Source organism: Coniosporium apollinis (assembly GCF_000281105.1).
Source record: "Coniosporium apollinis CBS 100218 chromosome Unknown supercont1.21, whole genome shotgun sequence".
Lineage (NCBI taxonomy): Eukaryota > Fungi > Ascomycota > Dothideomycetes > Coniosporium > Coniosporium apollinis.
Window position 1 is genome coordinate 444,147 of NW_006913283.1, and position 12,280 is coordinate 456,426.

A 12,280-nucleotide genomic window follows, 5' to 3' on the forward strand; every position below is an offset into this window, starting at 1 on the left:
AGTCTTACAGATCTTTAATATTGCAAAATGTTGATAGAAACACATTGTTCACAAAGCGGCCCGAGCGCAAAAGTATGGTGATTCTCATATAACTCGGTCTCTTTCCGAGTAATGTTGGGTCGGAGGAGACGCTGGCGGAGATGGTGGAGAAGTAGGCTATTAAATGGGCGCTTGGAGGGGAGAGATTGATTCCATGTAGCGTTTTGTTGACAATTATCAACAGCAGCATAGTCCGCAGCAATCACGTTCAGTGTCATAGTGACGACTTTGGGGCCTAGGGAAGGTGTATGATCAGCCGGACACGTTAACGAATCCTTCAGTGTATCGAAGGGTTACATGGTGAACGTAAACAAAAAGAGTTCCGCAGATACTTACCCATGCATCCGCTGCTGCATCTGCTGCGGACGAGCGTAATCCATCCGCTGGCGATTCGCATACTGTGCCTGCTGGCGATTCGGAGGCCGTGCTCGCTGACGATTCGAAAACTGTGCCCGCTGAGCGCGTTCATACGATAGTTGCTCTCGTTCTCGAGTAAGTTGGATCTCGTGCTGTTTTCTTTCAAAGTCGATCTGCTCTTGAGTCCGTAGACAATTCAGCTGCACTTGCTTGTGTGCCACTTGTTGCGCAGAGAGTTTGGACCTCATCGCGGGGTGGTAGGCCTTTTGAGGATACCGCACCATCTTGACAAGAAAGTAAAACCCAAGGCTGGAAGCTTTTGTAGATGTGGGTAAGGGGTTGACTGATGCAGGAGAAAAAGTGAACCGGAACTGTGAAGTGCAGAGGGGAAGGACATAGAGCAAGACACGTCCTGCGGCTGACTTTGAATTACTACCAGGTAGAAAGGAAAGGCTTGTATGACTGCATGGCTTACTTGCATTAGTGTTCACAGCCTCGCAAGCTGTGACACCTTCTTAAGGGGGCTAAAACATCGCTGTCTAACCGGGACAGATCCGGTACATAGTAAAGGATGCTGCTAAATATAGCACCAGGGCGGGTATCATGTATAAGTCAAGCTGCACTGTACAGCTGTGATCGCATCAAGATATTCTGTCAACTCTCGCGACCCCAGCAAAAGCTGCCGAACTATCGGCGTGGGACAGAACCAACAAATAGGCGAAAAGACACGTGTGAAACACATTTCCTGTGACCACAACCATGTCATTGATTCTTTGCTGAGATACCAACATATGATCGACTTGCTAAGAGTGGGGCAGCACGCCTGGCGGTTGCACCTTCGCTCGCCGAGCTTGAGCTGTACCCGCCAGATAGAACCAACAATCTCCTCAGGTTTTTAAATTCGAAAAGCCCCAGCGTCCTTCGCTTCGAGGATATAAACCCGGGCTTCAGTGTCATTGACCGTGCAAAGAAGCTTCCAAGCGAGGCTATAGGCCTGTACCTGCCATCCGAATAACTTCCTACCCGGTCGCCGCACGGATTTACAGCCTACAGCCGTAGACCGTAATCGCATCTGCTACGACACTCAGACTTGTGACACGTCGTCTCATACGATGGGATGCGTGATGCTCGGAACAATCCAAAGCACCAATGTCGCCAATGCGATAGTGACCTGGTAGTCTCCGTCTCGGCTAGCACGAAGGTGGCTGTGAAATCCCGCTTTCAGGACGAAGGAATGCAAGGGCCCGAATCAAGCGACCCGGACCTCTCTGGACCAGTACAAACCGAATCTGGCCACGGATTCCAGGCAGTTCCGGCTCGCATTCTGCTACGCCATCTGCCACGTACGTGGCGCGAGGGCGATGATAGACGGTGGAACCGATGGGATCCCGGATGGAATGATTGTCAATCCTAGTTCCTGCGGTGTTGCTCCCAAGGAATTTCGAGGAATCGTGCGCCGCATAGGGTTCCGCTTCATAGAATTACGCACATGGGTTTGCGTTTGTCACCACCGCGCCGGCGGTCCTTGTCGTCTCTGTATCTGCGGTCATCTCTTTGGTAATCGCGGTGACGTTCACCTCGAGACCTGTCCTTGTGGCCACGATCCGACGATCGAGCGAACTGCTGTCGCTGCCGCCGTAATTGGCGGACGACATCATAGAACGCCTTCTCAACATTGACACAATTCTTCGCCGACGCTTCGACAAAGTCACATCCTAGTTCTCGCGCAAGCGCGCTGCCCTCCTGCGTAGAGACTTCGCGTTCTGTCACTCGGTCGCATTTGTTTCCAACCAGCATCACTGGCGCGGGGCCGTACGAACCCGAACCGCCCGAGGAGGTAGCAAGTGGCGACCCGGGATACGACGGCGATCCAGAGTATGAGGATTCCTTGACCCGCTGTATCTGATGGTGAAACTTCTGGATTCGTGCGAATGACGACCTCGATGAGATGCTGTAGACCAAGACAAACCCTTCGCCGTCCCTTATCCATTGGTCTCGTAACGCTGTATACTCTTCTTGCCCCGCCGTGTCGAGCACTTCCAGCATGCACGATTGACCGTCTATTTGGACCTGCTTGCGGTAGGAATCTTCGATAGTAGGATCGTAGGTCTCAACGAAGTGGTTTAAGCACAGCTACGCTCCGCATTAGCAACTGAAACGTTCGCTTAGAAGATCGAACCGCGAACCTGTATTGTCAAGGCCGTTTTTCCCACGCCACCATCGCCCAGCACAACCAGTTTGTATAAAGTCATCTTCCCCGCCATGTTGCCAGAGATCGGCCGCGTGCCAGAGATATCGGTTAATGTGTTGAGAGATGGAGCGGCGAACGACGCGAGAGATCCTGGCGAGAAGCGAGGGACCGAGACCGGGGAACCGGAGGCGAGAGCAACAGAGCCCGGTTGCAGGGCCTCTACCACGTATGACGTGGCGGAGGGAGCAGGTGAAGTTCGCCCTACAAGTTTGCCCAGAACGCTAAAACTCGGAGTTTCGTCGAACGTACGACGGACGTGTTGGCGGATGCGCCGGTCAAGTGCAACAGCAGAAGGGCACCGATACAAGGACAGCCGAAGGGACAGCCGCAGTGCTTTCAAATACCGGCTAGAATTCAGGGCTGGGAGGACAGATGGAACGTAGGTCGGAGGTTGAGGCGAAATTTGGCGCTGGCTGGAACGGATGTTGTGGGTTTGAGAGCCACGGTACCTCACTGTCGCCGGGTTGGTGACACTCGATTGTGCCGACGCTGGGAAACGCGAGTTACCGGGCGACAGCAAGCAGGCTGAGTGTGTCGGTACGGATAGGCGCAGAGCGAATGTATTGTGTGATCTGTCGAGAATTGCGGGCTGCAGCTCTTGCAGCTCGATGAAGTTGCGATGTCTGAGGCAGTGGAGAAATTGTGCACGACTACAGTACACGTGGGATGCCGTGGATGCCACGTGAAAGCAGCAGCAACGAGTTGGATGCCGGTGCAAGTAGCGAGATCAAGGGGGCAACGATTGGCGGCGTCCGCTGGGGCGGGGGACGGGGCGAGCACTGCAGGACTGTTGGAGTGCGTGAAAGGGTCGGGGTTTCATAGACAGCGCACACGGGGAGGATTTGGAATGTGCTTCGGAACAACAGAACTGTTTTCCCACCCGTTGCTCTGAGATAGCTTCGTCAGGCTGCGCCCTGATTGGTCCTTCGGGGCACCAAGGCGTCCCAGATCGTTCTCCTGGGTCTCCAAGTTCCAAGCCTAAGGTAATCGTTTTGCCGGAGTGACCGTCCTCCAAACGCCTAGTTAATTGCGGCCAAGATCGTCTCCGTGGAGGTGTACCTGATCGCGCGTTTGTGAACAATGTCGCTCCATGCAGACGACGATCTAGTTATCTACGTTTACCCTCCATCTGGGCGCGGGAGGCTTCCTCCCCTACAGCTGACGATGTGACCTGATTCGTAGCTGCACGCTTACTAGGGTACTGGTACGTGGTGCCTCCATGCGAATTTACCAGCGAGTACTAAGAAATAGACTTGTTCTATATGCCACATCGAGGTTCTAGGGCGTCCGGCCAAGACCGTTTGAGGACACGGGACGAGCGAAGAAACGCTTTGCCGATGAGCTTCGCAGCGTCCAAGGGCCAGTCGAAAAGCCGGTTGCCGCATTCAAAGCTCCTCGTAGCCCTGGAGATGAATGGCCCTTGAGCGTAGTCCACAGCTTGAAGACACCTGAGATGATCGATGTATTGAAGCCGTAAACTGCGGAACATCTTCTACTCTCTATCGCATAGAATTGTTCTAGCCCCTCTACGATTGCCAAGATCATGAATCCATTTCAGTCGTGTAATCTGGTGTTGAGCAAGCTGGAGCAGAGATACGGCAACGGACTTTTTAAATAACCCCTGGCCGCCACGCTTCATCGCTCCCCCCATCGCAAGTACTTTGTGGTACCTCGGGAGCCCTTGACCCTGCGCTGAGACGCGCGGAAGCCTTCTGTTGTGGAGTACATACAGTAAGGTAGGTTTGTACGTGCGTGACTAGTGTGAAATCTTATCAACGGCATAGAAATGCCGGAACAATCCTGAGCCTTCCTAGCGATTCAGAGTGCTCTGACAGGTGCAATATAAACGCCCCCCCTTTTTCCTGGACAGATGTGGCAGGTTTGGAGGTTACAAAAGAAGGCCAACAGCATAAGCCGATCGTCGAGAGGTGAGGGATCGTATTTTGGCTGATGTTTAGGATACACCGCGTGCAACCAGCCACGGTGCAGACTGCAGCCAACCGCGTGAAGAAATAGTTTGACGGGATCGCAATATGTTGCGGAGGCAAATTGCGTCTAATCTGCGCTGATGGCTCGCTGCCAGCATTTCTGATATCCAGAGCAGCGAAGAGTCGGGGTTGCAAGATCTGCCACGGCGTGCGGCAGCATTCGACCCGCATATGCAGCAGTGCGCGAGGCCGGGCGGTGCAACAGGCCCCTCGCTTTGTCTCTCAGAGCAATTCAGATAACAAATTCAAGCTGCCGCTGGTCCCGATCATCGCAGCCGCTGCTGCCTTCTGAGGACGAAGCATATAATCAAGCAGCGGTAGTGTTTAGTCTGAACAGTTGAGTTTTTCCGAGGATCATAGCAGCGGTTATGTACCCGGTAAATGATATTCTCTTTCGGAGCGCACATTGTCAACGGCCTAAGGGCAATACACCTTACCCTAGAGCGGCAGGTCTCCGCATCCAAGGTCCCCTCGCACTAGAAGCCCTCTCACAAGCGTTCAGGAACCGATACACAAGCATGCAGCATGCACCTGGTCAGCATGCCAACTCCGCGGTGCAGGAAAGCTAGCCTTCAGGGATTAACTTGGACTTTTCCAGCCCGCAGCTGGGCCCAAGCACATGAGCATGAACACCACGGCCAATTCACTTAGGTAACGAGATTTCTGGCCGTCGGTACGTATCACTGGGCAGTACACGGCACGGTGTTGTAGACGGCGATCATAGTGCCTAAACGGACGAGATGATTTTAGCGGCATTCGTACCCTGTAAATGTCCGAAGTCCTAACCATCTTGAATTCTCGACGTGAGCGGCACGGGCGAACCTTAGGAACGGTATCGAGTGAGGACGAGTTCGATCCTTGAAGTTTAAGCGGAAGTAATGCTGCGATGCTAGATTGCGACCCTACGGCTCACATATTAATCCAGCAGTCGTACTGTAGATCAGAGTAGTAAACCATTGCTGCAAGGGTTTGGAGCAGCCCCCCAACACTTCACTCGTCCGACCTGGTCTCGAGCAATGGATATTAGACCAGGAGATTGATGGACTGCTCCACAGTCATACATAGGTCTCATCGACGGCCTTGGTAATAGCAGGGGCGTTCGTCAACGCTTTGGCAAGACAGTTTGATACGGAAAACATGCATTCAGTTTGCTGTAAACGATATCAGGAAGCGAGCTTCGCAGCCGTCGGAGCCTCCCATATTGCAACCCATAAGCACTATCTAGAGCATTGCGCTACACGCAAAGGCTACATAGCAATGATAGCTTTGGGGATATTTCGAGCGTAACAAGACCGAGCAAGCGCAACGGATCACCATGAAAGCAAGACGCCGTGTGACCGATACGGTGCAGATACTTAAGGGAACAGCGGACAGCAAAGCCTCCTACCAGGTGGTAAGAACCTTCGAGTATTCCTCCTGACTGATGCGAAGATCATCAAACACAGAATCATCGCCTGATAACTTGTCAGTCTAAGAGGTCCAAGAACTGTCTCGAGCGCAGGTTCTCACCGTGCAAGTGCTGCACACGAAGCTCGTCCTCGTGCTCGAGCTTCTCCAGTTCCTCTTGTGGGGTTTCTTTATCCCCGTGCTTTGCATCCTTGCGACTAGGCTCTAGGGCCTTCGATACGTCGCCGTCGGTCCCTTCACCAATAAGCAGGATCTGAGTGTTCTCATAATCGAGTAGCTTCGGTTGAACAGGGACCCAGGCAAGTCCATGAAATTCTTCTAGAATTCTAGACCAAACATCAGCATAAAACTCCTTGGCCGTATTGGCGTAGTAGCGTGACTACAGGTGTGAGAAAGAGAACCACACTACTCACTCCTTGGGAAAGCCAGGTCCTTCAGAGAGTTGGGCGTATGCTGGTCCAGGTCGCTCGGGGTTCTTGATGCTGGTGACAAAGCTAGCCTTTGAACGTAAACCAATCTCTTCTTGGACCTCGCCGGGCTCAGAAGGGATGGTGAGCATGTAAACAAGATGTGTGGTCCGCTCCGTCTGGGTGAATGCGTAGACCCCTTCGCCGATTGGAAGGACCGGAGGAGTATGGCGGGTACCGGTAGTCTTGGTCTGGTACTCGGAGCCGGCAAAGAAGTTCTCCTTGAGGTCCTGGATAGTTGTGTTGGACTTCTCAACAAAAGCCATGAATCTATCCTGCCGACTCTTAGGGAAAACCTTCTTTGGGAGTGCAAAGAGCCGATTGTTCTTGAGATCTTCGATGGGACCATCGCCAAGCTTGGCACCCTTCGGGAGAGGACGGAGGACGAAGTAGGTTCGTTGCAGATCACCAACACCCTCAGGCTCCTCCATGCCTACCCTTCCTCGAGTGAAGAAATATATAAGGCCCTTCTCGAGGATGTTGGACGGTACAACCTTCTCGCGCTCTGGGTCATCCTCCACAGCGCCGTTGGTGTTGCTTAATGGTTGGTTGCCGGCGCTCTGCTTTGTCGCTTCATCATTCCCATTCGCTGCCGACTCCTTCTCATCGGCCTTCCCATCGGCCTTTTCGTCCGACTCCTCGTTGCCATTGCCGCTGCCCACCGGCTCTTGAACGGACTTAGTCTCAGGCGCGCTCTCGACCGTCTCGTCTGCTTTTGAGGCTTCAGAGGGTTTCAGCAGGCTGTCGGCCCAGAACCAGCAGCTAGGGCGCTGCGAAGCAATGCCCTTACCTTCGACTTGACCAGCCTTCCCGTTTTCAGATTCGTCTACGTCGGCGGCCTCTTTCATCTCAGTATCGTCCGGCGCGCCCCCTCCAGTTGGCATGGTCTCTTCGATGGTCTTCTGGTCCTTCTGAGGTGCAGCTTTCTTCCCGCGCTTAGCCTTCGGTGATGCGTCGGCGTTGGCCTTGCGCTTAGATCCAGTCTTCGTAGGCGTCTTGTCATCCTGTGACTTCGCAGGGCTAGACGTAGCGTTGCCAGCTATACGTGCAGAGGATCTCGTGCCGGCCATGATGGGTATTGAAGAGGAGGAGCGGAACTGAGGCGACGGATGGGGATGGGTTTTTAGTAAATCAGAGGCGAAGGCCGATCAGCTCGAGGTGCAATTTGCCTGTAGCAGACCAGCTCCTGACAATGGAGTACCGTAGGATAGTTTCGAAGGTGAAGTAGCACGTTGCGGTATGCGGAAGGATAGGGTAGCAGTCAAGCACAAGGTGGAGGACGCGAGAAGGCACGCGACGCACGGACGCGTTGTTCACGTCATCACGCGTTTGTGAACAACCCGTGCTTAAACGTCATACATAGACGGCCGTCTACTCACACTTGCTCGAATGGCATCAACGAGGTCTGGAAGCAGGATGCTTTGTTAGCTCCGTCGTGATCTTTTCAGCCATATATTGAGGACGCTGTGAAACTTTGAATTGAGTCACGTCTAATTAGGTGCAGGTGAGATTAAGTTCTTGTACTCTGCGACAGAAAAGGTACACAACGATGCGGGTTGGCGCCTGCTCTGCATTGCTGTGCTGAAAGTTACGTCTTTACGTTGCGCTCCAGACGAAGTTCCACTGCATTCGAGTTGCAACAATCCACATGCTAGAGAACGTTTAGGTCTCTTCACATATCTCGGCCTTCTCCATATAGGTTCTGATAGCCGCCCATACGCCTTCGGGGCTTGGGTTCGCTGCGCAGACGTCAGGCCTGAGCCCGAATTCCTTCAACAAGTAGTCTCGTGTTGTAGGGCCTATGGTCGCTATGAAGGCCTTGGACAGCGGCTTCGAGGTGTCCGGTTCAGGGTTCTGATTATTTTTTATCCTCCCAGTCTCTTCGTCCAGCAACTCCAGGCTCGTAAGCATAGCTCTGCAGCCGGTTGGGGAAAAGACCACGACCCACTGACAGTATGCTCCCCTATTCTGATTCGTTCTCCAGGCTTGAGAGAACTCGGGTTGGAACGATTGCATCTCTCCAGTTTCGTAGACCACTAACTCGGTGACTGCTATTCTCGCCGCGGGTACGTGCTCATCCAACTGTAGAGTCTTGGGTATGATGTCCCGTCTCTGCTCTCCGACCAAGAATAGCAATGGAAGTTTTCTCTCGGGTCCAGGATGGTGATCGAGGTGGTTTTGATTGTAGTGCTGTAGAATGAAGTGCGCCAAAGCCTCCCCGTTACCGCTCTCTTCACCTAGGATAGGGCATCGCAGATTGAGGGCTCGCAGACTACTAGCAGTTGCAGGTCCAACAGCATACAGCGGCGTGCTTGAAGGTAATAGCTCATCAATGCAAATGGAGGCTGCTTGAAGATCCTCGATCACTCTCGTAAAGGCCTCAACTGCCCGCTGGGAGGTAAAGATGATCCCTCCATATCGAGCGTTCACACTGTGACTGTTGAATCCGCCCCGTTCTATCAGAGTGCGGACTTCTTCGAGCGAATCTTGCTTGAAGCGGTGTTCGAGTACGGGGATAAACGCCGGCTCGTACCGACCGCCCTCAACGGACGCCAAACACTCCAAGTATCCATCGGTCGGCTTTGATCTAGTTTTGAGCAGCAGAACAGGTATCCTTGTTCCGCCGATGGACTGGTTCATGGCTGGGGCATAGCAGCGATGAGGAACCTGAAAGCCTTCGTCGTCTCTCGACATTTGACTCGGTTAAAGTTGTCGTAAGCGTTAACGGGATATTCCGGAAATCGGTCATTTCGAGACCTTCCGACCTAACGTTACAATCAAAAAAGAGGCATGCCGGCGTGGCCAAAGCCAGCACGGACGGCGGCAATGTCAAGTTAGAAATCGGTCCATGATGCAGTTATGCCCGTATCCTCCACGCCTTACCCCATACTCTCGCGATTCATCTGTGCCGTCGTGCAGACAACAGGGATGCCACCACAGCCGCTGGACGCGGAAGCAGCCCCTCAGCACAGCCGTGACGATACACAAGCACAAGCGCCGAAGAAGTTTCCCAAAGGTGTAGTTCTAGGCGCAGATGGGAAACCGTAAGATCCGCTCCTTGCACACCTCTAGGTCGATCGCTTACACATGCGCTTTTAGATGTCGCTCATGTACCTCCGTCGCCTCGTGGGCTGCTATGATAAAGCAGCAGACCAAAAATCCCTCCACGATTGCGAAGTCCACTCCGCCCGCCATCTCGACGTCGTCGATTGAGCCTCCTGGCGGCTGCCCCCCGGATGTCGAACAGCTCGGACGATCGTCGTGGACACTACTGCATTCTATCACCGCCACATACCCTGTCCGGCCGTCACAGGAATTGCAGCATGAGACAGCGAAGTTCCTATCCACATTCTCAAAATTATACCCGTGCTGGACCTGTGCGGAGGACTTCCAGCGCTGGCTGGCAGTAGACACCAACGCGCCGCGAGTAAGCTCTCGAGACGAGTTCGGCCGCTGGATGTGCGAAGCGCATAATGAAGTTAATGTCAAACTTGGCAAAGAGAAGTTTGATTGCAATAGATGGGAGGAGCGATGGCGGACTGGCTGGAAGGACGGTAGCTGCGACTGAGATCGCCTCGACTGGAGCGGCATGTACTAGTATAGACGAACAAACCGCACGCATCTTTTCCGCAAACCTCCGGAAGTTGATACAGTTCCACTCGCACATCCGGCGATCTTAATAAGGGCGGAGAGCATAGACCTCTAGCCTATGTAATTTATGTACAGTACGCCTATAGAGGTCTCTTCATCCGTTTAACGGCGGTAAACCTATAGCAACTGAGAGTGTATCGGTACTCGTCCGGGGATTTGTGCTTGCTCCAGGCGCACTCTGTAGCCGCTCGTTAGCTGTTACAGCCTCTAAAACTGCTGCGCATCCCATAGAAGGTCGCCATCCACTCTGCGGTCAGAAACTTCTGCAAGGAGTTGCCGAGTTGCAAGCTGAAACCATTCGATGTAATCCCAAGCCTGGTTTGTCTATGCGTAGGTATGCTACGGAAGGGCTCGACTCAGGCACGTTGGCAGGTTTGCTGTCCGTAGCTCGAAGCTCCGTAAACCGGGATAGTTAATAACCGTATAGTTACGTCACGCGAGATCGGATCCGAATACCCTCGTCGAATAGCCTAAAGTAATTAAATAAAGTTACAATTGTAAGAAAGCATAGTAACTTATCTAACTATTACATAGTAATCTATCTAACTATAGACTAATTTAGTTTATATTATACTTCTTTAAGTATTCTAGTGCATTAGGAAAAACTTGGGCGCTCGTGAAATTGGCATTAGTCCAAGACGTTCAAACCGTCCAAACCGTCCAAAACATCCAAAACGTCCAAAACGATAAAAATATATAGCGTGTCAAAAACAGTTAGCGCCGCTTAGTATGCAGAAAATCTTAGAGTTTCTAATCTCACTTAACTTTTACCCTCTAGTAAAAAGAGCTAAAACATTAACAAATTTAAGAAGTAAGCGGATAATAATTATCTTTTTTAAAAGTATACTCTCTAAACTAACTCTATTATATACTCTTTCTATTATACCAATTAAATTAGATTTAAAGCTTTTTTTAATTCTTTCAGCTACTAACTAAGTATACTAAACCCTACTAAGCTCTACTAAGCTCTAGCCTCTAGACGTTTTGAATATTTTAGACGATTTGGATAGCTTGAATAATTTAAATATTCTAGACATTCTGGATATCTAAAGTGCTCTAAGTATTTTAACGCGCTCGCGAGCCGCTTATAAGCAAGTAGAGTTACTTAGAGGCTCTAAGCACTCTAAGTAGGCTCTAAGCACTCTAAGCGGCTCTAAGTATAAAAAAAAAATCCTAATATATAGAGAGTAAGTTCTATATATAATAGAGATTACTATTAGTAGTAACTAGAGCTACTTTAAAGTAGTATAATTCTAGCTAAGAGATAGAGAATAATTAATATACTTAATAAAACTTAATATTCTACTATATACTATCTTAGTAAAAACTATAACTTCCTTTAAAATATCTACAGTAAAAATACTTATAGCGCTAAAATAAATACTATAGAATAAACCTATAAAAGATAGTACTATAGTTTCTTAGTTTAGCTTTATACTTTTAATATATTTATTTTATAGTACTTTATAACTACTACTATAAAAGTCTTAGAGTTTTGAAGTTTTAGCTAAGACTTTATTATAGCTATAGAACTATAGAAGCTAGTAGTTATAGCTAGTATACTACAGCTATAGCTAGTACTATAGCTTAGCTATAAAAATACTAACTACTAACTATACTAACTATACTAATTATACTAACTATGCAAATTATACTAACTATGCAAATTATACTAACTATAAATAAATCTTAGATTAATAGTTTAATCTCTTATAGAACTATATATTTTTTATAGTTATAAGATAGAAATAAGCTACTAAGGGTATTTTATAGTCTACAAAGACTTAATAGAGTTAAAACTACATAATAGAGTAAAAGAAAACCTAATAAAATAAGAAAGAATAGAGTAAAAAAACACATAATATAATAAAAAAGACTTAATAAGTTATAAGAATATTTAGATTAATAAATAGACTCTTATATAGCTAGAATAATCTTATTAAACTTGAAATAATAATAGTGAATTTATAATTTATATAATTTAAGTAATAGTAAGAGTATACTTTTCTCTATAGATGTAAAACAAGTATATAATACTTTAAAAGTAAAAGGTTTTATATATTCTATAAATACTATATAGCTAATTTTATGTATATATTAACTATTTAATTATTATAAGT

The 12,280-nt window shown here is 49.4% G+C and overlaps 4 protein-coding genes across 4 annotated transcripts; 1 reads left to right on the plus strand and 3 right to left on the minus strand.

Moving 5' to 3' along the window:
• Positions 1–1,869: 1,869 nt before the first annotated feature.
• On the minus strand, positions 1,870–2,660 carry W97_04820 (uncharacterized protein; the record flags this gene model as incomplete). Its single annotated transcript, XM_007782709.1, has 2 exons — positions 1,870–2,529; positions 2,583–2,660. 2 exons carry the CDS (start codon positions 2,658–2,660, stop codon positions 1,870–1,872), a joined length of 738 nt encoding a protein of 245 aa, XP_007780899.1.
• A 3,358-nt stretch (positions 2,661–6,018) lies between these two features.
• On the minus strand, positions 6,019–7,579 carry W97_04821 (uncharacterized protein; the record flags this gene model as incomplete). Its single annotated transcript, XM_007782710.1, has 3 exons — positions 6,019–6,089; positions 6,145–6,368; positions 6,456–7,579. The coding sequence occupies 3 exons, from the start codon at positions 7,577–7,579 to the stop codon at positions 6,019–6,021; spliced, it is 1,419 nt and encodes a 472-aa protein (XP_007780900.1).
• A 592-nt stretch (positions 7,580–8,171) lies between these two features.
• On the minus strand, positions 8,172–9,149 carry W97_04822 (uroporphyrinogen-III synthase; the record flags this gene model as incomplete). The annotated part of the gene is made up of 1 exon (XM_007782711.1): positions 8,172–9,149. One exon carries the CDS (start codon positions 9,147–9,149, stop codon positions 8,172–8,174), a length of 978 nt encoding a protein of 325 aa, XP_007780901.1.
• Positions 9,150–9,368: 219 nt separating this feature from the next.
• On the plus strand, positions 9,369–10,077 carry W97_04823 (uncharacterized protein; the record flags this gene model as incomplete). Its single annotated transcript, XM_007782712.1, has 2 exons — positions 9,369–9,553; positions 9,609–10,077. The coding sequence occupies 2 exons, from the start codon at positions 9,369–9,371 to the stop codon at positions 10,075–10,077; spliced, it is 654 nt and encodes a 217-aa protein (XP_007780902.1).
• Between the last annotated feature and the right edge of the window lie 2,203 nt (positions 10,078–12,280).